Source organism: Centruroides sculpturatus, unplaced genomic scaffold, assembly GCF_000671375.1.
Source record: "Centruroides sculpturatus isolate CEXI.00-Female unplaced genomic scaffold, Cexi_2.0 scaffold137, whole genome shotgun sequence".
NCBI classification, from domain to species: Eukaryota; Metazoa; Arthropoda; class Arachnida; order Scorpiones; family Buthidae; genus Centruroides; species Centruroides sculpturatus.
Window position 1 is genome coordinate 255,987 of NW_019384453.1, and position 26,582 is coordinate 282,568.

A 26,582-nucleotide genomic window follows, 5' to 3' on the forward strand; every position below is an offset into this window, starting at 1 on the left:
GTATGTCCCTATATTTCACTTTTCCGCCAAAACTACACATTGCACGTGAATGGTGTTTGTATGTGGTAGTAGCCCCAAGTCTCCATTCATGCACTATGGTGGTTGTGTCTCGATAGCTATAAGGGTGTGGGAGATATGGGGCTGAAAGTGGTTGAAAGTGGTTTTCTATTTCAAATGTTATGTTCGAATTTAATTCAAACATAAAATTCGAATATTGGTTCGATTATAGAACGATTGTAAACGTTCCAGAAATGCTGAAAATAGTTCGTTTGACTGGACGTAAAAATTCTCTAATTAGTCTGGAAACGGGGGATCTAATTCTTGCATTCTGTGAAAACGGGTAAGATTGGCTATAATGTAATTATCTTAATCTTCACTATTGTAACTTTTTGCCCAGCGAAGCGGGTCCTTGCAGCTAGATTCTAGATTACTTAGAAAAACAGTTTTTTATATAGAAAAAAACACTATATTACATACAAATAAAAACCCAGCGAAGCGTGTCCTTGCAGCTAGTTTTAAATAATATCTGAGATAAGTGAACAAAGTCTTTGGTCCAGTGTTTGTTGCTAAATCCAAGAAATGACTAAATATAAAAAAAAACTATAAATCCTTATTTTATACACAATACAAAACTTTTTATATTACAATAAAATTTTTCTTAGTGAATGTTTCTATTTTTTGTATTTACAAGTGTTTTATAACATGTATAAGCTGAATATAATACTTCAAAGAACTTCAAAAAGGTTGAAATTAATAAAATTTATCTTTATTCTTTAATAATCCCATTATATTATTCAAGGGTAGCCTCTAAAATCTGACAATAAATTAAATAATTGAAATTATTATTATTCTTTCAAAATTATATCAATTGGTAGCATGCAGGCTGCATTCAGTCCAATCCTTATTGAAAATTGGCCTACTTTATTGTTATTTATTTAAAAATTCAAAATATCTCATTTTTTACATACTGATAAAAAAATTAGAGAGGTTGAGGCGCACGTTTTAAACGTGTAAACGTGTACGTGTGACGTTCGGCGCCGCTTTCCCGTAAGCCTAAAAGTTTGACAATGGTGTTTGGATAGTCGGTTGAATCACGCTCGACATTCCAAACACCATCGTCACACTTTTAGGCTTACGGGAAAGCGGCGCCGAACGTCACACGTACACGTTTACACATTTAAAACGTGCGCCTCAACCTCTCTATTAAGTGTATGTATTCAGATGTATGTTATGCAATTTATATTCTGTTATAGCAATATATTTTTATTATATTATATTCTGACATATATAATTGCTTACTCATTGTATGTTTGTGTGTTATGGTATAACAGATTTAAATTTTATATTTCTGAATTTTTATTATAGAAAAATATGCACTCTGTTTAATATCAATGTACAGTACATGCATATATGATGAATTTATTCATGTATAAAATCTTAAATTTTTTCTTCCTCATTCTCTGTAACATTAAAGTTCATTATTCATGATATATTTGAAATTGCCTGTGTATGTTTTATTTATGGAATATCTGAATTTTATATCTTTACAAACTTTAACAACAACTTTAGAATATTAATAAGATATAATTATAACAGATAATACAATAAAAATTTACTAAATAATAACTTAATTATATACATTATTTAGTAATTTTATAATTCTCATTTACCAAAAACAATATCAATAAATAATTCATCAATAAATAAATATAAAAAATGTTATTTTTGTATTAGAAGAATCTGTTTATAAGTCATTCAGATTTATTTTCAAATGTCAGAAATTTAAGATACCATTTGTTTGGAAGTCCTGTATGTAGCATTTGATTATTTTAAGTATTATATAATAATCTTAATTTACTAATAGTTTTGTGATAAGCAAAGAATATAGTTGAAAAATTTTTACATAATAATAATTAACATTTGTAGATATTTCTGTAAAGAAAAAAGTGTTTCTTAATAAATTTCTGACAATGATTGATAATTTAATAAAAAGAATATACTCTCATATTGACCTTATTCATTATGTCATATAACATAGTGTATTTATCTGCAAAACATTAAAATGCATGGATCTGATTAAAAACACCTTTTAATTTCATAATGCAAATTATTGATGTTTAAGTTAATATTTTCCTTTGGGAATATAGATCATTTGAAAAACCTTTTAAAAATTATTTGTTTTTAAATCAAAATACTGTATTAAATATAAATATGAGTAATGTTATTTTAAATTGTTTGCACAAATTTCATTTATTTAAAAATAATAATATTGTAAATAACAAACTATTATTTAAGGAATTAATTTAAAGAATGTAATGAGAGAGTATTTTCAATCTGTTGAATGATTTTTAGTGACAACCTAAAATTGCTCATGTAGTAGCAAAATTAAATATTTGTTTTTTTAAGATGTTTAAATTTAGATTATTTTATTAAAATTAATTTTGGAAAATATAAAAATGATAGAAAATACTTCTGCCATCAAATTTTTGAAAATTGGTTTATTAATTTAATCACTAATGTATTAGTGTGATTTAATTTTGAATTTAAATTTTTGATTGTGTTTAAATAATAGAAATTATTCTTTATTTTAAAATTCAAAATTTTCTTTATTCTTGCAGTCGGTTTCACGAATTCTTTTTCTCGCATGTAACAATAATCGAAGGTCACGTACTCCGACTGAAAAATTCTATTTCGAAAGCTTATTTGAATAGGAAAATGTCCGTTATCCTAACTTGTGAGGTAAGTAATTGGAAATAAATAGTATATCTGTACATTTAAAGAAATTATTGTTACAAATAATAACATCGCAAAGCCTAAGTAGTATACAATGAATCACGAAATGATTGCCTAAATATTGGGCTATAATATGGCTAATTAAATGATTGGTATAAAGTAATTTGACACTAGAGGTAGACGTTAGGTGCCATCTCTTAAGTAAATTAATAATTATAATTAAATAAATAAATTATTAAATAAATTTAGAACATCTGGAATAAAAGAACTGGCCCAGGACGGGGCTTGAACCTGCAACCTCCGCTTGCCGTGCAGTGCACTTGCCAGTTACGCCACTCGGACCCCGAGCGAGCCTTCGCTTCCAGAAGTATATTAAATTAGATATAACCTAACCTTATTCCAGAAGGTTCTAAATTTATTTAATAATTTATTTATTTATTTATAATTATTCATTTACTTAAGAGATGGCGCCTAACATCTACTTCTAGTGTCAAATTACCTTATACCAGTCATTTAATTAGCCATATTATAGCCCGATATTTAGGTGATTGTTTGGTGAAATTATTATTTTTTTTTTAATATCCGAAACTATATAGTAAATAATTTTATATTAGTTTACTACTAATTAGATAAATTAAGTATATACAGTTTTAGAAAAAAAAAACTTAATTATACATTGCATACTTTAATTGCTTGTCTTCATTATTGTGTGTGTGTATAACTTTTATAATTGTTTTAGAAAGTGGAATGTACTGAAATTCTGTCATCACAATCAATTAAAGAATATATTAAATGAAAATAAAAGTTAAATCTTGATAATTTTTTTCACTTCTTATTTCTAAAAATTCTAGAATTACATTATTTCATTTTAAAGGTATTGAAAATGTATTGGTGCTATAAAATTTCTTTTCCTTATTATCATCAAAAATTATAAGCCTGACATTTTTGATTATCATAATGTATTAAATAGTTGATTCAGTTTGTTGTATTTTAAATAAAGGAAAATTTTTTCAGGGTATCAAAAAATTTCATCGAAGTTTGCAAGATCTCTATACTGCTCCTAGATTATCTTCTCCGTTTTGGTTAACGAGAATGCTTCCGGAGATGAACCATCGTCATTTGTGTTATAAATTTATTAGTCAGTTTGTTTTGTTGTTAGATAAATATGAAAGAAAGGAAACTAATTTGTAAGTTGATTTTTAATATATTATATTTAATAAGTTAAAATGTTTTGTTTCACCTTATTTCTATTCTAAGATTTTCTTAAAATTCAAACTTTTTTCAATCTAGAAGAGCAAAGTATAATCTATTAGGTTGTTCAGAAAGTAAGTTTGTTTTTTTACCACTAGGGTATAACAGATTTAAATTTTATATTTCTGAATTTTTATTATAGAAAAATATGCACTCTGTTTAATATCAATGTACAGTACATGCATATATGATGAATTTATTCATGTATAAAATCTTAAATTTTTTCTTCCTCATTCTCTGTAACATTAAAGTTCATTATTCATGATATATTTGAAATTGCCTGTGTATGTTTTATTTATGGAATATCTGAATTTTATATCTTTACAAACTTTAACAACAACTTTAGAATATTAATAAGATATAATTATAACAGATAATACAATAAAAATTTACTAAATAATAACTTAATTATATACATTATTTAGTAATTTTATAATTCTCATTTACCAAAAACAATATCAATAAATAATTCATCAATAAATAAATATAAAAAATGTTATTTTTGTATTAGAAGAATCTGTTTATAAGTCATTCAGATTTATTTTCAAATGTCAGAAATTTAAGATACCATTTGTTTGGAAGTCCTGTATGTAGCATTTGATTATTTTAAGTATTATATAATAATCTTAATTTACTAATAGTTTTGTGATAAGCAAAGAATATAGTTGAAAAATTTTTACATAATAATAATTAACATTTGTAGATATTTCTGTAAAGAAAAAAGTGTTTCTTAATAAATTTCTGACAATGATTGATAATTTAATAAAAAGAATATACTCTCATATTGACCTTATTCATTATGTCATATAACATAGTGTATTTATCTGCAAAACATTAAAATGCATGGATCTGATTAAAAACACCTTTTAATTTCATAATGCAAATTATTGATGTTTAAGTTAATATTTTCCTTTGGGAATATAGATCATTTGAAAAACCTTTTAAAAATTATTTGTTTTTAAATCAAAATACTGTATTAAATATAAATATGAGTAATGTTATTTTAAATTGTTTGCACAAATTTCATTTATTTAAAAATAATAATATTGTAAATAACAAACTATTATTTAAGGAATTAATTTAAAGAATGTAATGAGAGAGTATTTTCAATCTGTTGAATGATTTTTAGTGACAACCTAAAATTGCTCATGTAGTAGCAAAATTAAATATTTGTTTTTTTAAGATGTTTAAATTTAGATTATTTTATTAAAATTAATTTTGGAAAATATAAAAATGATAGAAAATACTTCTGCCATCAAATTTTTGAAAATTGGTTTATTAATTTAATCACTAATGTATTAGTGTGATTTAATTTTGAATTTAAATTTTTGATTGTGTTTAAATAATAGAAATTATTCTTTATTTTAAAATTCAAAATTTTCTTTATTCTTGCAGTCGGTTTCACGAATTCTTTTTCTCGCATGTAACAATAATCGAAGGTCACGTACTCCGACTGAAAAATTCTATTTCGAAAGCTTATTTGAATAGGAAAATGTCCGTTATCCTAACTTGTGAGGTAAGTAATTGGAAATAAATAGTATATCTGTACATTTAAAGAAATTATTGTTACAAATAATAACATCGCAAAGCCTAAGTAGTATACAATGAATCACGAAATGATTGCCTAAATATTGGGCTATAATATGGCTAATTAAATGATTGGTATAAAGTAATTTGACACTAGAGGTAGACGTTAGGTGCCATCTCTTAAGTAAATTAATAATTATAATTAAATAAATAAATTATTAAATAAATTTAGAACATCTGGAATAAAAGAACTGGCCCAGGACGGGGCTTGAACCTGCAACCTCCGCTTGCCGTGCAGTGCACTTGCCAGTTACGCCACTCGGACCCCGAGCGAGCCTTCGCTTCCAGAAGTATATTAAATTAGATATAACCTAACCTTATTCCAGAAGGTTCTAAATTTATTTAATAATTTATTTATTTATTTATAATTATTCATTTACTTAAGAGATGGCGCCTAACATCTACTTCTAGTGTCAAATTACCTTATACCAGTCATTTAATTAGCCATATTATAGCCCGATATTTAGGTGATTGTTTGGTGAAATTATTATTTTTTTTTTAATATCCGAAACTATATAGTAAATAATTTTATATTAGTTTACTACTAATTAGATAAATTAAGTATATACAGTTTTAGAAAAAAAAAACTTAATTATACATTGCATACTTTAATTGCTTGTCTTCATTATTGTGTGTGTGTATAACTTTTATAATTGTTTTAGAAAGTGGAATGTACTGAAATTCTGTCATCACAATCAATTAAAGAATATATTAAATGAAAATAAAAGTTAAATCTTGATAATTTTTTTCACTTCTTATTTCTAAAAATTCTAGAATTACATTATTTCATTTTAAAGGTATTGAAAATGTATTGGTGCTATAAAATTTCTTTTCCTTATTATCATCAAAAATTATAAGCCTGACATTTTTGATTATCATAATGTATTAAATAGTTGATTCAGTTTGTTGTATTTTAAATAAAGGAAAATTTTTTCAGGGTATCAAAAAATTTCATCGAAGTTTGCAAGATCTCTATACTGCTCCTAGATTATCTTCTCCGTTTTGGTTAACGAGAATGCTTCCGGAGATGAACCATCGTCATTTGTGTTATAAATTTATTAGTCAGTTTGTTTTGTTGTTAGATAAATATGAAAGAAAGGAAACTAATTTGTAAGTTGATTTTTAATATATTATATTTAATAAGTTAAAATGTTTTGTTTCACCTTATTTCTATTCTAAGATTTTCTTAAAATTCAAACTTTTTTCAATCTAGAAGAGCAAAGTATAATCTATTAGGTTGTTCAGAAAGTAAGTTTGTTTTTTTACCACTAGACGGATTAGTCTATTTTTTCCCCTCCATTTTCATTCTAAATCGTATTATCTATATATATATATATATTTTGACAGCTAGCATTTTAAGGCTTATTTGTAAAAAATTTTGTTTGATTTTGTTCAATTGTTTATTTTTTGTGTCCCATCAAACATGGAGATCGAAAGCATCATTTTTGGCATATTTTGCTTTTTTATTATCAAAAAATCAAAATGCTGTTCAAACAAGGAAAAAATTGTGGTACATGTATGGAGATGTGTTGACAGAACGACAGTGCCAAAACTGGTTTACAAAATTTTGTTCTGGCAATTTCGATATTGAAGATGCATCACGTTCTGGATGGCCAGTTGAAGCCAATGAAAACAAAATAAAAGCACTGATTGAAGCAAACTGCCGAATAACAACACGTGAAATCACTAAGAGATTAAATCTGTCAAATTAAACTCTTTATGGTTACTTGAAACAAATTGGTTTCGTTTCAAAGCTCAATATATGATTGCCACACGTTCTTAGAGAGAGATGCTCTCTCTGGTGGAATTTTAAGGAAATTTTTTTTTGAGCTTTTACCAGACAATTTAACAATTGATTGAAAGTGTACTGCCATCGAATAAACAAATAGAGTAATATCATAAAACAGAAAAGGTGGCCAGAATTGATCAACAAAACAAGTGTAGTGTTTTACCATGATAATGTCAAATTTCGCACAAGTTTGGTAACTCATCAGAAACTATTATAACTTAGATGGGACGTGCTATCGCGCCAACCATATTTGCCAGATCGAGATACAAAGAGATCGAGATCCAGATACAAATTTTTTTTAACTGTAAGACATTTACTTGAAATGACAATGTCAAAAATCACTTGGATAAGTTTTTTGTAAGCAACTATAAAAACTTTTATAAATGTGAAATCATGCTACTACCAGAAACGNTATATTTAATAAGTTAAAATGTTTTGTTTCACCTTATTTCTATTCTAAGATTTTCTTAAAATTCAAACTTTTTTCAATCTAGAAGAGCAAAGTATAATCTATTAGGTTGTTCAGAAAGTAAGTTTGTTTTTTTACCACTAGACGGATTAGTCTATTTTTTCCCCTCCATTTTCATTCTAAATCGTATTATCTATATATATATATATATTTTGACAGCTAGCATTTTAAGGCTTATTTGTAAAAAATTTTGTTTGATTTTGTTCAATTGTTTATTTTTTGTGTCCCATCAAACATGGAGATCGAAAGCATCATTTTTGGCATATTTTGCTTTTTTATTATCAAAAAATCAAAATGCTGTTCAAACAAGGAAAAAATTGTGGTACATGTATGGAGATGTGTTGACAGAACGACAGTGCCAAAACTGGTTTACAAAATTTTGTTCTGGCAATTTCGATATTGAAGATGCATCACGTTCTGGATGGCCAGTTGAAGCCAATGAAAACAAAATAAAAGCACTGATTGAAGCAAACTGCCGAATAACAACACGTGAAATCACTAAGAGATTAAATCTGTCAAATTAAACTCTTTATGGTTACTTGAAACAAATTGGTTTCGTTTCAAAGCTCAATATATGATTGCCACACGTTCTTAGAGAGAGATGCTCTCTCTGGTGGAATTTTAAGGAAATTTTTTTTTGAGCTTTTACCAGACAATTTAACAATTGATTGAAAGTGTACTGCCATCGAATAAACAAATAGAGTAATATCATAAAACAGAAAAGGTGGCCAGAATTGATCAACAAAACAAGTGTAGTGTTTTACCATGATAATGTCAAATTTCGCACAAGTTTGGTAACTCATCAGAAACTATTATAACTTAGATGGGACGTGCTATCGCGCCAACCATATTTGCCAGATCGAGATACAAAGAGATCGAGATCCAGATACAAATTTTTTTTAACTGTAAGACATTTACTTGAAATGACAATGTCAAAAATCACTTGGATAAGTTTTTTGTAAGCAACTATAAAAACTTTTATAAATGTGAAATCATGCTACTACCAGAAACGATGACAACAGGTATTTGACCAAAATGGTTGATATATAATTGAATAAAATATTTATTTATTATAAAAATATTGTTTTTTTCACAGAAAAAAAATGAACTTACTTTCCAAACAACCCAATAGTAATGTATAAATAATTTTAATTTTTATTTTAAACTGAACATTGCAAAGGATAAGGAAACCAAAATAAATTTATTATTATAGTTTGGTTAAATCAAATTGATGATTCAAAATCCAAGATATAAATAATCATCATTTGTATTTGTCTTTGATTTGTACATGAAATACATACATATTTAAACATTGAAATGTACAGAAAGATTTCAATGTTCAAAGAACTTAAACAATTTGTATTCTCAATACATTTAATAATAAATAAATTTAAATATGTTAGGAAATACTAAACTAAAGCAAGTGTCGAAATTGCAAACTGTCTATGAACTGGCAATACCCGTGTAACCCACCAAGTTACGGGTGTGTGAACAAGTGCATGTATAGTCTTAGATTAGAATAAAATTTAATTCTAAGTTAAAGGACTGCCTCATCATTGTTCTAACAAAATAAATGAAAAAATCCTTTACTTAAAACATTAGTTAATTTTTTTTATTGAAGCAAAATAACATGAACTGAAATTTACTGTAAACATTTGAGCTTAATAATCCTTCATAAAGACCTTAGCTTTGAGAATAGCTTTAAGGGAATTTTATAACTTATTTTGGAAGTGTAGAAATTAAGTTCGTTACTTAAGTTATCTAAACTTAAACTTTATGAATATAAATAATAGAAACATGTTCTGATCTAGACTTGAGGAACTTAGTTGAAGCTGTTCTGTACTTGAAAAGTTTGATTGTTAAATCTGAAAACGTTTGCTTCAATAAACAATTAAGATATTGTCAGTAGACAAAACCTCATTTACTTGGATGATTATAACTAAATAATGCTTGATATAAGGAAATCATTAAAGAGGCATTTATTTTAGAAAGTGTTCTCATTTATCAGTGAAAACATTATTTGTGAAAATTATAAAATTTGTTAATTTTTTCTTTTTCAGTTCAATTATTAAAGTTTATTCATTATATACATTTTAATCAATCAGTTTTAATAAACTTAATCAAAACATTTCATTTTTTTACATTCTGGAAAAATAGATAATAACTGTAAGAAGCAAAAATTTTGAATAATTCAAAAAAAGAAAGTCATCAAAAATGGTTTTTTGGACAATAAACTGTTTCAATATACATCTGAAATGTGAACTGCAGGAATTTTGTATTTCATAAAGATTAGTTTTGAAAATCTTTGTAGAATCAGTAAAATGGATATTAAAAAGTTTTTCAAGCCACACATTTTCAAAAAACTTTTGCTGTTTTGATTTTTATTTTGTTGTATGAAAATAAATCAAATCAAAATATAAAATGAATTTAATCATGAACAGCAACTAAAATTGTATTATTTAATATAAAAAATGCAATTACAGAAATGTTAATCAAGCTTTACTGAAACTGATGTATATACATAATTATTGTGGATGATTGCTCAAGTTTTTTTTATTTTTTAATTAAAAAATAATAATAAAATCTTTTATTATTTAAAAACTTATATGAACTCCTCATTTATATTGTTGACATTTCTTAGTAAGCAATTCAATTTTTTTTTTTTAGTTTTGTCAGCACTTTATTGAGTGCCGTTCTAACACATCATTTGGCTTGGGTGCCAACCGTGACTCCCTCAGACGTTCTGGCAGAGGATATCGGAAATCATAAAAATGTTGCACAGTGGGTAAGTTTAAATCTGTTATATAAGAAAAATGTAATTTCTGGTATAAAATATTTTAAATAACGATATTATATATATATTAAATGTTTATTTTAAAATAGAAAAGTATTTAAATGTAAATATATGCTATTTTCATACATGTATTAATTCATATCAAACATAAAACCAAGCTTTTAGTTAAATGAGGATTATTTTTACATTTACATCAGTAATTATACATAAATATAATATGGACATAATACAGCTTTAAACTGCAAGTGTAATGTCCCACTTCTTAATAATTTAGATCTACCTAAATCTACATCTTTTGAATGCATTATTAGTATTAATTTATTTCTACTTAAACGTACAGCTTTAACTACAAGACAATGGACCAAGTCTAGATCTTTTTGAAATCTACATTTAAAACTCTATCACATTTAGTCATGTTTTTAAAACTGCTCTAGTAGACATTTACACATTAGTAACTAATTTTGCTTATAAAGAAAAGAATGTGTGCACATTATATTATTGTCTTTGAATGCCATTTTAATTATAAAGTTGTTATTTAAATATTTTAAATCATTTTATTATTTATTTTTATTTGCAATTGCAAAAATTTCTAACTAAATAATGTGTGATTCATTTAATAAAAAGTTGAATTTTTTAATTGCTTATTTTCTTAATCATTATATAAAAAGTTTAAATGTTTTATCTCATATAAATTATTTATTGTAATTTTTCAATTAATAGCTAGAAATGTTAGCTAAATCTCATCCTTATAATCCTCTGTGGATGCAACTTGGGTAAGTAATAATGATAATAATAATTGAAAGATACAAACAGTAACAAAGAAATTAAGACTTCAACATTTTTGCAGGGATATGTATGGGTGTCTCGGTTTTCCCAACAAGCTTGCCCGCACGATCGTCACGGGAACAAACTGTGATACAATAAACAGTTTCTTATTTATATTAAGTTATTTCATTCGCTGTAGTGGAATTTGGGAACACGTATTTGAAAAATCCATTATTACTGCAGAAAATCTCACGCCTCTTTCAGCAAAAGACATAGGGTAGGTTACTTGTTTAGTTGTTGTTAGATCCCATTATAATAATTATTAAATTCCAGATATTGCCAAAATTACTTAATATTTTTAGAATAAAATAAATTTTGGACATTTTAATTTAATGCAATTAATTATGCTCTAATGAATTCTTGAACAGAAATTTTTTGTTTCATTAATATTATTTATTTTGCAAATTTATAATACTTTTCTTTATGTAAATTTTTAAATAAATTAATAGGAAAGTAATAATTAATGATGATGATTATTATTTTTTAAATGTATTTATGAAATCAATATATAAAGATATCCAGCTAGTGCATTGAAAAAAGAAAGTGTATATTCAAAATCTAATGTACAATTTTCACTTTTATTTGAAACAAATTAGTTTTTTTTCATTTAACATTATAAATAGCATCTGAATAAATTTACTGGAATAATTATTCCATTTTATTTTATGGATTATTTTTAAATGAAGTGGAACTTTTCTATGTATATATTGTTTATTAATAGGACTTTATATACTGGTGAAGTTTTCAATTAGCAGTGAGAGGAAATCTTAGTCAAAAGTAAAAACAAAATATCTTTATTTTCACCTGATACTTTGTTTTGACTTTTGACTAAGATTTTGTCTCATTGCTAATTGGAAATTTCATCAGTATAATAAGTCCAATTAATAAACAAACTTCAAGTAGACAATATATACACAGAAATGTAAAAAGTGAGGACAAAGAGGTAAAAAGAATTGAAGTGAAACTGTTTGAGGTTTTCTTGAAGAAATTTCCAAAGCCAGATTTTTCCAAAAATGATATTGGCAGTTGTTAGGTTTATTAGATCATTTAAGATGATAATCTTTTTTATTAATAATTTTAAATAAAATAATTAAATAATAATTAAAAACTCTTTAAATGTCTTTAAAGTTTTACTTTAAAAAGTTAGATTCTGGCAATTGTCTAGTAAAGCAATAAAAGAAAAATCTGCCAACAATGTGACTGTCATAGTTTGTTCTTTAAGAATTTTTAAAATTTAGCATAAGGAATAAACTACAAAAATAAATTAAATATAAAAGTATTTATAATGGAATATAATCTGTAAGTAACCTTTTGTTGTTAGTTTTTAGATTGTAAATTATTGTAAAAATGACATCTGTTAGTTTTTTATTAAATTTCTTTTTGGTTTTTAAATTACTATTACTTCATGTATGTTGCATTGTTGTAAAAATAGGGAAAAAAATATAAAATGCAATGATAATATATTTGGCTTATTAAAAACTGTGAATTATAAATTTTTGAGGATTAATTGTATTTATTCTAATTCTAAAATGTAATAAATGTCAAAATTCTTTTTCTAGTTTGGAGAGTGCCAATTTGGAAGCATCTTCAAATATTACAGATGAAAAGAAGAAACAGATGTTTAATTCTTATCTTCCAAAAAGAAAATATTCTTTACAACATACTTTTAATAAATGGACACAAAATACTCAAAAGAATTTTAATTTATCATTAGAAAATGAATATGATCAGTACAGATCTAAAGAAACCAACTGGAAACACTTTCGACCCAAATATGATTTTGAAACAGAACATGACACGAAACCTCGTAATTTTAATAGTGTCGACACATCTGATAATTTTTTTCAAAATAATACTGAAGATACCGTTTTTTCGTTAGATGAGAATTTATTATGTGATAATTCTTTTGTTGATAATTCTACTAATCATAAAGCTGAAATTCTTCCAAAGTTTACTGATTTACATAAACCAGACTCCTTTTTGGATAGTCTTGGTTATAGTAGTATGGATGACCAACAGGATGAAAAACACTTATCTAAACAATCGTGGAATTACAATTTGCAATCTAAAAATAGTGATTTGTTAATAGTGGATGTCAACAGTTATAATTATGAAGAAGAAAATGAATTTATACCAACGGTTACTTTGGAAAAAGCCGATTTTAATGAAAGTAGAAACTGTTCAAAACTACACGAAAATAAATTATATTTGTGTCAGACAAATTTAGATTCAGACTGTTACACTAATTATAATGGCACTGTTGATGTGATGGAGAAAATGCAATGTTCAGAGGCAAATATTGATTTGGAAAAATGGGACAAATCTGATTTGAATGATGCATCTAAATCGTCAGACGACGGACCCGAAGAAGGTTATCACAGCATGGAGGAAACAAAAGTTACAGTGCCGAAACATCGTAGGAGACATTTGTCAGAAAATAAAAATGTGTTGAAAAAAATGACTGAATTGCAACTGCCAAAGTAAGTATTAAAAAATGTGTTTAATTTTTTAATATTAAAGAAATAAGTCATGTCTAAGTATCACTTTGATGCATGTGACTTTACAGTTTCTAAGTTTATAATCACTTTATGACAAGGTTATTCCAATGATTATTAATTTTATGTACTTTTATTAAGAATGTATTAAGTATTAAAACTATGACATAAATCTAGTTAATTGTGAAAAGAAAATATATTTAAATTAATGTTCAATATCTTATTAATTGATTTGAAGTTATAATGGGGTGAAACAAAAACTCTGGACTGTTTTTTAAAGCATAATATTTTATTTAAAAATTGAAGTAATTCAATATTATATATCATTTTAAAAGAAATTTTATTTACATTAGTATAGTATTAATGAACACAATCATATGGCCCAAATTTGGTGACACTGTTTGTTTTGATAGACTCACAAATCCTTTGGATGGCCTGTGTGTCAAATTTTTAAATATAACAAATATTAAAATAAACAAACACCTTTCTCTATTCCAGCACAGCGTTTAATATGTTAAAAACGTTTTTGACTGTTTTAAGCGATCTTCAGTTCAAATTCGAACCATATAACCATACTGGAACAGAGAAATGTGTTTGTTTATTTTATTTAATTAATTCCAGTAAGCATTTATTTATAACAAATATTGCAAAGCCCAATGAGTATATATATAGAAACATCCAATGGTTACCTAAATCAGTGTTTCTCAACGGGGGCGATATCGCCCACATGTGGGCGTTTTTCCATGTTGAGGGGGCGATTAGTAACAATTTATATTTTGGGGGGTGAAAAACAATTTTCTGGGCGATATAGTAAAACATTATATTAAGAATAATTAGATATTTTATTCTTTATATTGTACAACAATTAAACAAATAACATTATACTAGTCACTAGTCTATTCGATGCAGTACGAATTTGGCATTAGCCTTGTCCCTCGGCATCGGAATTTTATAGTGAAGGGAGCGATGATTTGTTAGATGTTGAGAAACACTGGCCTAAATGATCGGGCTACAATTTAGCTAATTCAGGCCTGGCCAACCCAAATTGTTTTGCAGGCCACTTTGATCATGCGTAACATTACAGTGGGCCACAATTTAGGCAAGCATGACTTTAAAAAAGTAAAACAAATACAAAATGAATAAGATTTTATTGTTATACCAAGAGTTTGTACTCACACTTGCACATTATAACAATGACACATGCAAATTTTCATTTATTTAATTGTTTTGGTATACACATAATGGGAAACAAAAGTTTTAATAGGTATACAATATTGCTTAGCGGGCCACACAATTTAACGTGACGGGCCGCGGATTGGCCAGGCCTGAGCTAATTTGCCACTAGAGATGAAAATATGGTATATTCAGTAATTACATATTCCCATACAATACTAATGATAATCCTATTTAATAATACAGAAAACCCCATCCTGATAGGTAGTTAGGTGCCATCTTTTAACTAAATTATTAATTTAAGAGATGGCATCTAACACCTATCTCTAGTGGCAAATTATTTTGTATTAATTATTTAAATTAGTTGAATCATAGCCCGATCATTTAGACAATCGTTGGATGTCTGAATTTTTTAAAGTGAAAGTCTACTTCTATGGATCTTGTGTGGTATTCTTTTTCTTGCCAACCTTTCTTGTATACTATTTGACCAACTATCCAAAGAAATCCTTAATTAGCTGGCGTTGTGGCAAATTTGACTGAATGCTGTTTGAACATGGAAGGAATGTTTTTGGCTTTGAGGAACTCCATGATTGAATTTGCATAGTGAGATGAAACTTTGTCAGGCCAAAAGACAAAATAGTCATCTTGATGATGCTTGTTAAGTAAAGGGATTAGAATTTTCTTTAGATATTCAAGTTAGATTTACCTTAGGTAGCTAACATGGCCAAGCTTTCAACTGTTTGTGGTCCAGACGGACTCCTCTCAGAGAGGAGCCGCCGAGTGCCAAATGTCACTATTTATTGATTCACGGTAGTTCTTGAACAAAATAAATAATAAAAAAAAAAGAAAATGTCTACTAAAAATGTAGCTAATCTAACGGAAACAAACCTAACCAAAGTACCACCATTTTGGCTACCTAAGGTAAATTTGACTGATATTCATTTTGGTACATGTCTGCATCAATTGCAAAAGATCCCTTCTTAAATAATGGCTTTGAAACACTGGCTGATGAAATGATAATGTACAGCTTGAGTTTTGCTTCAAATTTTTTTATAAATTTGTACTTCATTTTGGGAGGTGCTTGATTTTCATTGCTTGAATAGTAAATTTTATTCCCTGGTATTTGCATGCTGGAGTACTTCTTTTCGGTCAAAACGAACCTTCTTTTGTTTCCAAAATTTCTTACAAGCCATCTGCATTGCTTTTGAATTTCAGAAACTTTTTCAACAGTGTACTCTGAGGCACTCTACTTTATGCCCCTCTTCAGTGCCTTACCTATGTCTGTCTCTTCAGTGCCTTACCTATGTCTGTTTGATGACAATTGAACCTTTTAGCTGCCTTCACCTGGCTAACTGCATCTTTGTTGTCTAACATTTCCTGTAATAATAAATTCAGCAGTAACCTAGAAAAGCTGGGTATAACTTCTATATAGAGCTGATTCTGTATATCCATGTCCTTGTTTTCCACATGCATCAGAGAAAACACTCCACTACAATAACTGTGACAGCCTTAACCCCCTATTAGTCTGAGTTAGTGGGGGTTTTCTGCATTACAGTAAGACCCCACTTAACGCGGGGATGCGTTCCTAGACTACAAAGTGCTAAACGAAACAGCGTTAAATGAGGTCATTTTAACATAGAGTAAATAGGGATATGGGAACAAGCGACCAAAAATAAACAAATTTTACTTAAAATTAAAGTTTTTATATTGATTTGCATAATAATATATGTTAAATAACACATAAACATATGCACACAGAAATGTATTGTTCATTTTTTGTGATGAAGTTCCTGACTTTTCTGAAATTCTTGTTTTTTTTTGCAATAAAGTCACAATGTTTCATTTGTCACTTTTTTCTTTCCTTAAGCAAATGTCAGTAGCAGAAGATCTCATCCAAAATGCCCCAGTTTGCTTTTGCACTCCTTTCAAAATCTGGATCATTTGCTACAATTTGATTTACAATTTCGGTTATTGTTACCAAATTTTTACTAAGGAAATCTGTAGAGAAATTTTTTGGGTTCTTTGTTTTCAGAATCACTGTTTTCCAGTTCTACGTGAATTCCTTGTTCTGCCAGTTCTTGAAGGTCATTGTCGGTAAAACTCTCACCAGAAACCTGCGGTAACTCCTCAATATCCTGCTCGTCTACATTTCCTAGTCCTGCTGTATCGATTATGTTGACAATTTAGTCAACCTAATGATACAGTGATAAGCTCTTCTCATTGAGAATTCTTGGATACCTTTAGCCATAACTTCTTCAATACTTCATTCATGCATTTATCAGTTAATTCTTGCCAAGTGAAGCCAATATTGCCTATGGCATCCATGATGATATATTTTTTTCCAAAATTGAACCAAACAAACATGGATTTAAAAAAAGTACACCTTTTTGCTATCTTTTTCTGATTGGTTCGTGTTTGTAAATAATTGTATTATATATGAATCAATGAAATGCCATGATAATTTAAATTGGTGTAAATTTTGAGCTTTTTTTAGGCTTTGAGCAGACTGCATTATATCGAATCAGCGTTAAGTGAGGCAGCATTAAGCGGGGTCTTAATATATTATATAGGATTATCATTAGTATTGTATGGGAGTATGTAATTACTGAATATACTGTATCTTCATAATTGTGGTATAAACGTTTGTCATATATGATTTGGCAAAAGGCATTGTTGCTGTAGTGGGGAAACTTCAGTTTGGTACAGTTAGGATTAATTTTCTTCAAAGGATTGTTTAGTGTCCACCAAACTGAAGTTTCCTCAATACAACAACTGAAACTGAGTTTTAATAGTTACTGTACTTTGCTTGGTTATGTCAAAAAGTTCAGCAAAAAGAGTTCTGTAACTTTCCCAGTTATGATTTTTTTTTTTTAAATAACTTTTATATTATTAAGCAAAATAAATAACAATTTGTGTTGTGCCAGCTGTTTTGAAATTTTGGTATAAAAAGTTTTTATAATTTTAATTACTATGAAATGGCAAAAAGCTTAATTTTGAGGATAGGGATGAGTTTTATAGAAAAGTGTAAATGTTAACAACAAATAAAATCCTCATTAAGTCCTCCTCCTCTTGAGATATAACACATGACTCCCCTCTAACTCCCCACCCTCTTGACCTTTCACTGCTAAAATTTAATAGCATTAATACCTCTTCTTATACACAAGTTTCTGTGCCAAATTTCATTTGTTTACTACATTATGAGATATTAAATGAAATAACACACACACACACACACACAGTGATCAGCATTATGCATTAAGCATATAATCTTTCCAAGACTGTGTTCGCTATCTGAATTGTTTGTTAACCTATTATCGATTTACCATAGATTTTTGTGGGAATTTGATTAATTTGTTCTGGAGACCCTAAAAAATAAATGAATAATTTTATACTTCTTTACTATGTTTACATATAATAACAAACTAAAAGCAATCTGTTCACTTTTTCATGGATGGCACATCTTTGTTTCTCAGATGCAATGCTTGTTACTCCTTTATCTGCTTGAGTCTTTTTGATTATATCATTCTTAGCTAAGATTGTATCTATTGTAAACCTGTTGAAGTCATCTGCCTATACTATCAGACATCTGCCCACTCTTTACCTTGGCTGTTATCTCTTGCTTAGTTTCTATAGTGAACACAGTTCTTGACATTCCACTCTTTTTATGCCTTATAATATCAGATTTTTTAAATAAAAATTCAGAAAAACACTTACAAAAATTCAGAGAACAGAAATTAACTAATGCAAAAAAGGTTATATATACATCTGTGAAAGTCTTGTTCCATAAATCATGTATAGATGCCATTAAAATATAGTTTTACAAATCTTAAATGCTGCGTCGCTTCTTGTATTTGTTCTATCAGGTGTTCATTATCCGAACAGGTGTTTGTTGTTTGAATATAAAAAATCTTTCGTGAAACTTCGATTGGTTCGCAGTCTGAACTGTTCGTTAACTGATCACCTCTATTATCTATTCCATGGATATATGTATGTATGAGGTATATATATTGATGGAATTATTTCTACCATTTTTTGACTTTTTGGCTTCAGGAAATCTCAAAACATGGAGATTTGCAAAAAAAGTCAGGTGGTCAAGTTTGACATGATTCCTATACTTTCCCTTGTTGGACTGCAATTTGAAAAAATTGTAGAGCTATAAATTCCCACTGTCATTTGCCTGTCTGTCCATCAGTCTTTCCTTAATCTCTAGAATGGAGTTAGAAAGACGAAAGACAGGATTAGATATGGAAACCTTAATGATGGGAGGCCTCAATTAACTATATATGTACAGTACCTGTACTTCTGATGCAAACCATAAGTCACATTATTTTAATTCAAAACTTTACCTCAAAAGCAGTTAATAGATGACTGACTCTATTGTTAAAGGAAAAGTATGATGTACTCTACTACTAATTTGAAGTGGAGAGCATATATTTTAAATAAAATAAATTAAAGATATGATTGAAAAATTGCAGCCCAGCATTGTGACAATGTCACAATAAATAATTGCTCATTATATAGAAACATCCATCAAGGCACTAAGTTGGCCATCGCATACCCAGCAAGACATAGATATACAAATATACATACCAGCTGAAACCCAATGTGTAGTAAATAGATATCCACAACTGCTGTAAATAATAGGGCTATAATTTGGAAATAATGATTTTGAAATAATGAATTACAAATGAATTTGACACTAGAAGGAAGCGTTATGTGCCATCTCATATTAAAATTAATAATTATAATATTTAATTAAATAATTTAGATTAAACTGGAATATAAGAATCGGCCCAAAGCGGGACTCAAACCCACAACTTTTGCTGGACAAGGGCGTAATTTCATCTGCAGTCGACACCATAATAACCGACACTCATTATATATACATATCAGCTGGAAAAGTAAAATATAAAAATGTATTAAACCTGAAGCCCTATTTATATATACATAGTCAAATGATCGTCTTAAATACTCAGGCTGTAAATCTGCTATTTTTATAATACTAAGTAATTTGTTACTAGAGGTAGAGATGATGTTAGGTGCCATCTCTTAACTAAATCAATAATTATAATTTAAATAAATTATAATTATTGATCATTTGATGTATATCTAAAACATAAAAATTCAATAATAATAAACGACGCTTTTAGCCCATGATTATAAATTAGATAGTTAGATAACCTAAAAAATAGGATTTAACAATTTGGAGGGCTTATCACACCAAGGACAACTGAAAGAAGGACCAGAACTTTACAAAAAGGTTAGTCTTTAATAATCACATTTCAAATTTAGGTAAGGATGCATTTCGGGTACAAGGACCCCTCATCAGCTTACAAACACATGGCAACAACATAACAATTATAACACCACTAGTTAACCAATACAAAGGAATATCTAATATATACAGTGCACTGTATTCACAATTTTTAATGTAACCCATATACTAAAAATAAACTAAAACTATCGAACATAATATTTTAATACAATGACAATGTGATATATCATATTATTTCGGACCAGTAAATGTCTTATTTTCTTCAACATTTTCCAAATTCTGGTAGGTGGTTCCACTATTAATAATAAATATTGTTAAGTATATTAAAAACCAAAAGGGGAGAAACAAACAATAAACTTACTATTATTAAAATGATTGGTTTCCAGGCATTAAACAAAAACAGATACATTTGATCCATAAGGCTGTGTGGAGACAACTGCCTTGTTACAATTCATTTTACAATGCAATGTGACTATACTCCCACTTCTATTCGGCATCTGTTTCAAGGTTTTGTGAAAACAATGTCAATCCATCCCTCATGTAGCTTCAGTCCCACATTGTTATTAATTCTAATGTCTTCTTGTATTTTCAGAATTTCTAGGTGTTCATGTAGTCTTCTTTTAAATTGATTGTTTTCTGTCAGAATACTCTTGGCACTATCTTTTAAGATTTCACAACCTTCAGTATTGCAATGTTGTGCCACTGATGATGATAACAAATTGTTTTTAATGGCATATATATGTTCTTCAATCCTTGTCTTTAATTTTCTTCCAGTTCATCAATGTATCTTTTTTTATGTGAACAACTGCACTGTAATGAATAAACTATATTATCTTTTTCTAAATCATTATGTTCATTATTTTCATACATACTGTTAATCACTTTTGCTATGGTTCTTTGTATGGTTTGGTACTAAAATAATATCTAATTTTTTTAATTTTTCAAAAACACCAAAAACATATTCTATTTAAGCCCTCCAAATTGTTAAATCCTATTTTTTAGGTTCTCTAACTCTATCTAATTTATAAAAATTCAAGATAACAGAGAATACCTTTTTTTCAGGTACTGTATTGTAATTGAAATATTGTAAAAGCAATTCAGATATGCAAATGTTTTGCAAACAATCATGCAGACGATTACAACTTTTTAACTGCAAATACCAAAGATGAATATCAGGATTTACCTGTGTATGTATTTACATATATCAATACCAAGCTAAGTTGTCATCTATGGATTTAAATTAGGTTTCTGTATAAATGTACAGTACATATTGAACTTTTTTTGCATAATTTATCTAGAAATGTTGAAAAGATAAGTTGATATGCTATTTTACTCTGATGTAAATTACGAATAATCAGTACTGTGTGTCAGATGTTAAAATTATAGCCATTTGAAAATTTCATCTTTAATTCAATAATTATTTTTATTTCTGAAAGATTAAACATTTCATAAGCATTTGAAAGAGAAGAGGATAAAAGAAAATTTTATAATTGTTTGCATGGGTAGAGGAGAATAGACTCAATGCTTATGTAAGAAATTTTTTTAAAATACTCAAGTTGTAAAAGGTGTAAAAAACTATTAAGCAAATTTTAATTTCATATGAATATTTATAAATTCTTTTGAAGGGCACAAGTTTATGTTAATAAAATAAATTGAAATGGTTTTTTCGAAACAGTTTAGAACTGTTTCTCTTCCAGTTATTGTGAAAGTGAATGATTTGAATGAAGTGATGTTTGTTGTTGTAGAATAGTGTGGTGGGTTTTTTTTTTACTTTGATGAATGCTAGAGTATGCTGTGATATCTGATCATCTAGTTCTGTAACCTTGCATTCTCTCTCTTATAAGTATGTGGGAACAGTTCCAGGGATTAAAAATAATTGGATGCTCTCCCACTTTCAAATCATTATCTTTTAAGTACTCTTAGCCGAGTGTTAATGGTGTGTCGTGTATTTATGAACTGTTGGGAAATATTGGATATGTTCTTGAATACCTCATAGATATTTATAAGAATCTATATGTCTAAACTTTGAAAGTGTGCAATGTGTATATAAACAATATTTATGTAGTAATATATTAAATTTTTTATTANTTTATAAAATGTCAGTAAATTTTTTATAAACAAACATTTTCTTTTAAATATTTAAACTTACTAGCATTTGTTCAATTCTGTCAATCCTTTTAAGTAAATCTTCTAAAGAGGCTTCATTTTCACTTAACTCATATTCTAATTTGATATTTTCTTTCATGGTATTATCTACAGAGCTACATAGTTCGAATATTTTTAACTTTTCATTATATATGAGTGACTTGTAATGGTCTATTGATAGGATGACAGTTGTGGAGAAAATAATTTTCTACCAGAATGTCTTTACTGCATTTTCTCAGAATCTGCTGGTCTACCCAGCCAGCTGTCCAAGTGGGTACCTAGCATCTTGCTAGGGATAGAAAGGTTCCAATCTGACAGTGTGTGTGGAATGCCTTATCATTTTCTTCTGCAGTTTGTATTGAGTATGATTTTTCTTTATTTGAGCTGTGCTTATATATTTATTTATTTGTACAACTAAAATTTCAATTTCTAACAAACAAATTATTAGATTTTTTCAAATACTGTGGTATACATTTTAGTCATACTAACTGCTATATTGTGACCATTGCTATATATACCAGAATGGCCAAGCCTTGTCACTATAAAAGTTATATATTACATATCAGATTCATTATGTGAGAGCTTTATCCTGTATTGGAATGGTATTTTATGTATATAAAATAAAATACATTATTGCTGTTATGTTAACTATCAATAATTTATTATATTTATTTTATAAACATTTTAAATTTTAATATTTTGTTTTAAAATGCATTAGAACTACTGATCATTTTGCTTTCTGCAATAGATTTCAGGTAAAAGAAGTACAAACTGGACCTAGTTTGTATCGTGGTTATGGTTGGTCTTTGTTAGCAAGCACTTCCAATCATTACATGACTGATTTTTGTCTCCAAGGCATAAAAGGTGACGTGAAAGAAGAAGAAATTAGAGATGACTTACTAACTGCAATTGAGGTTAGTTGAGAATTTTTTATGCATAATTAAAATCATCTATATACTAATTTATTAGATAAATTTTCTACATTATATATATTATATTGTATATTCTATATCACATAATTGTATAATATAGACTGACCATAGTACTTATGCATGCTATTTAAAAGTTATTTTTACACTCCCTTTCATTCTCCACATGAAATTTATTTTTTGTCTGTTTTGTTCTGGATATCTGCTTCCACATGAATGATTTGAAATCAGAGTTACTCAAAAACCTTTTAATTTCCAGCACAAACTAGATTTTAATATAGACAAATGTTTTCACAATCACCTGTTAAGGCATTCCTTCCATGTAGTCTCACCTAATATTTGCATCGTGTGTGTGTGTGTTAATGACTACGTCCATTGGGGTTCATAATTAAAACCTAAAATTTGCCTAGAAATTTCAGTAGTAGTATCTTCATGAGTGATATCTTCTCAGTGTTCTATTAGCCTGTTCCCAAGCATTCTCTTAGTAGATCCTTTACTGACATAAAGATTTAATCTTGGGGAGCCATGTTGAATGGATAAAAATCTTCTAATGTGAATTCAATAAAATTTCCATTTATGTGACCACTAATTCATAAGTATATAAATAATAAATCAATATATATAAAAAGTGAATTTTAATTAGGAAAAGATTTTTGGAAAATTTATTTATTTATTTATTTTTTACTTTGAGGGTACTAGGAGGACTAGAAGCCTTTGACACCTCTGGTTGCACCACTGGCTCCTGTATATGTATCATTTGCAGTGTAGAAAACTTAGGGTTAGATATTCTAAGTTCTATATATACTGGCTATCTGATATAGTTACAATATGTAGGTGATGTGCTGGTCATCTGGAATGGGTCACACAAAAAATTTGTGGTTTTGAACAACTACTAATAGTCAATTTACCCAACCATTAACTTTTTTATAGAGTAAGAAGACAGTGGAATTACCATAAATGTAGAACACAAGTTTGATTTATCAACCCTCAGTTATCCTGGTGGCTTCTTTCTAGCATCCAAGATAGTTATATCTTACACTAATTAAGGAGAAACTAAAATGTATTTGCTTAGTGTAAATCCAGAAAACAGATTATACAGTTACCAAATTTAACTATTTCAATTGTAAAGTTTTAAGAGAGTTATTCCTGGTTACAGCTTGGGCTAGCAAAAGCAAAAAAAAACAATATGCGGGTATTAGTCTTTTACTTAGGGTCTGTCTTATTATATCTTAGTATTTTTAAGAAATATAATGGTTATATATGGTTAAGAAACATAGTAAATATTAATGGTGTGATACTCGCCACACCATTAATATTTACTATGTAGGCTCCTTTGCAATGACAAGAATAGTTTTGCTACATTTGAGAGATCAGGCACATACAGATTCTCTCTCAAAATATAACAGAGCACCAGCAATTATGCATAGAGAAGAGCTACCATGAGAATGCTTGGGAGTAGTGAATAGAGCACCAAGACAATATCACTTAAGATACACTACTGAGATTGCAAGACTAACCTTAGATTTAAGTTATGAACACCAATGGACTGATATAATGAATGATATTAAACCAATATAAGGACAAAAGGGTATTATTCATTTGGGAAAAACTTCATATAATAACCAATGAATGATATTGTCAATAGGTCCACATTACAGTTACAGTGGGTGATCGGTTAACAAAATCTGTTCCAAGACTTTGTTTGCTATGCGAATTGTTCGTTAACTGATCACCTCTATTATCTATTCCATGGATATATGTATNTTTGTTCTGGAGACCCCAAAAAATAAAATATATATACTTTCTTACTATATGTAATAATAAATATATATATGTATATATATACAGTGGTACCTCGGTATACGTCTGCTTTAGAATATGTTCAATTTGGAATACATCCTGTTTGGACAAAACAAATTTTTGCTCGGTATACGACTTACTTCAATTATACGTGCCATCTATGAACAAGTAGCACTATTGGTGTACTAGGCCAGACTAGACGTTTGCAGTGCCACAGTTTTTAACTTTGTTAAATTTCTTCTGATTTTAATTTGTAAGTAAAATTTTATTATTTTTATTCATCACGAATTGCAAAAAGGCAAATGAAAAGCAACAGAAAACTAAAAAAAAATGACTATAATCACAATGAACTGAAAAAAGAAGACTGTTGAGAAATATGAATCTGGCACGCGTGTTCGAGATTTTAACTGTTGCATACTGTAGTCCGAGAATGACGATATCGACAATCGCGAAAAATAAAGACATTATTAAATCTGCTAACATTGCGAAAAGGGTTAAATCAATTTCTAAACAGAGATCGAAGACATTAAACCATGTTAAGAAATTACTTTTGCTTTGGATAACTGAAGAACAGTGTGCTAGAGACAGTGTATCAGAAGCAATTATTTGAGAGAAAGCTAAAAAGATACATGCTGATCTCATGAAAAATCAAGCAGGAAAGCGAGGTGTTTAAAGCCAGACATTTTTTTCATGAGAACAGATTAATCATTTTTACATTACTTCTTATGGGAAAGGTTGGTTTGGTATAAGTCCAAACATCAGGAATGGACTAAGGTCGTATACCGAAGTTCCACTGTATTTCTAAAATTGAAAATATCTCACCAATTGTCTGTGTGGATAACCATTATAATAGAGAACAAGTTTGAATTGTGAATTTCTTTGCAAAAGTTTAAAGAAATCATTGAAATATGTCTAATGTGAGTTTACAAAATTAAAAAAAAAATTTTTCAGTTTCCTGTTCTTGGTGAGCCAATAACTGAAGCAGTAGGAATTATTGCGGATACTGAAAAATGGTATGTTGCAATTATAATAAATTATTTTATTTAAATACAAGCTCATTTAAATGTTTTATTGTTTTCTACAAGATATATTTTTTATGGTGTTTAATTTGGTGTCAAGATATATTTTATTTCTTACTAGGAAGGTGAAACTTATTTCAACTAACAGATCAAATGGAGATTGTGAAGGTTCCCCAGCCATTCAAGTAGGAATGTCTTCTCTTGTAGCAGATGTCTGCGAATCCATTCTTCAGATGCATAAATTTAACATGCCACCTGAATTGGTAATTGTTTTTTTTTCTTTATATATAATATATAT

The 26,582-nt window shown here is 28.1% G+C and overlaps 1 protein-coding gene across 1 annotated transcript in view; it reads left to right on the forward strand.

Annotated features, from left to right (window-relative positions):
- The window catches only part of LOC111620610 (folliculin-interacting protein 2-like), a 46,443-nt gene that overhangs the window by 18,384 nt on the left and 1,477 nt on the right, over positions 1 to 26,582 (forward strand). The window contains exons 9-18 of the mRNA XM_023362576.1: positions 2,663 to 2,739; positions 5,342 to 5,500; positions 6,509 to 6,681; positions 10,497 to 10,614; positions 11,344 to 11,396; positions 11,471 to 11,665; positions 13,008 to 13,928; positions 23,285 to 23,450; positions 26,217 to 26,278; positions 26,406 to 26,547. Of these exons, the coding sequence (XP_023218344.1) occupies positions 2,663 to 2,739; positions 5,342 to 5,500; positions 6,509 to 6,681; positions 10,497 to 10,614; positions 11,344 to 11,396; positions 11,471 to 11,665; positions 13,008 to 13,928; positions 23,285 to 23,450; positions 26,217 to 26,278; positions 26,406 to 26,547 (2,066 nt within the window). The remainder of the gene's footprint in view (positions 1 to 2,662; positions 2,740 to 5,341; positions 5,501 to 6,508; positions 6,682 to 10,496; positions 10,615 to 11,343; positions 11,397 to 11,470; positions 11,666 to 13,007; positions 13,929 to 23,284; positions 23,451 to 26,216; positions 26,279 to 26,405; positions 26,548 to 26,582) is intronic.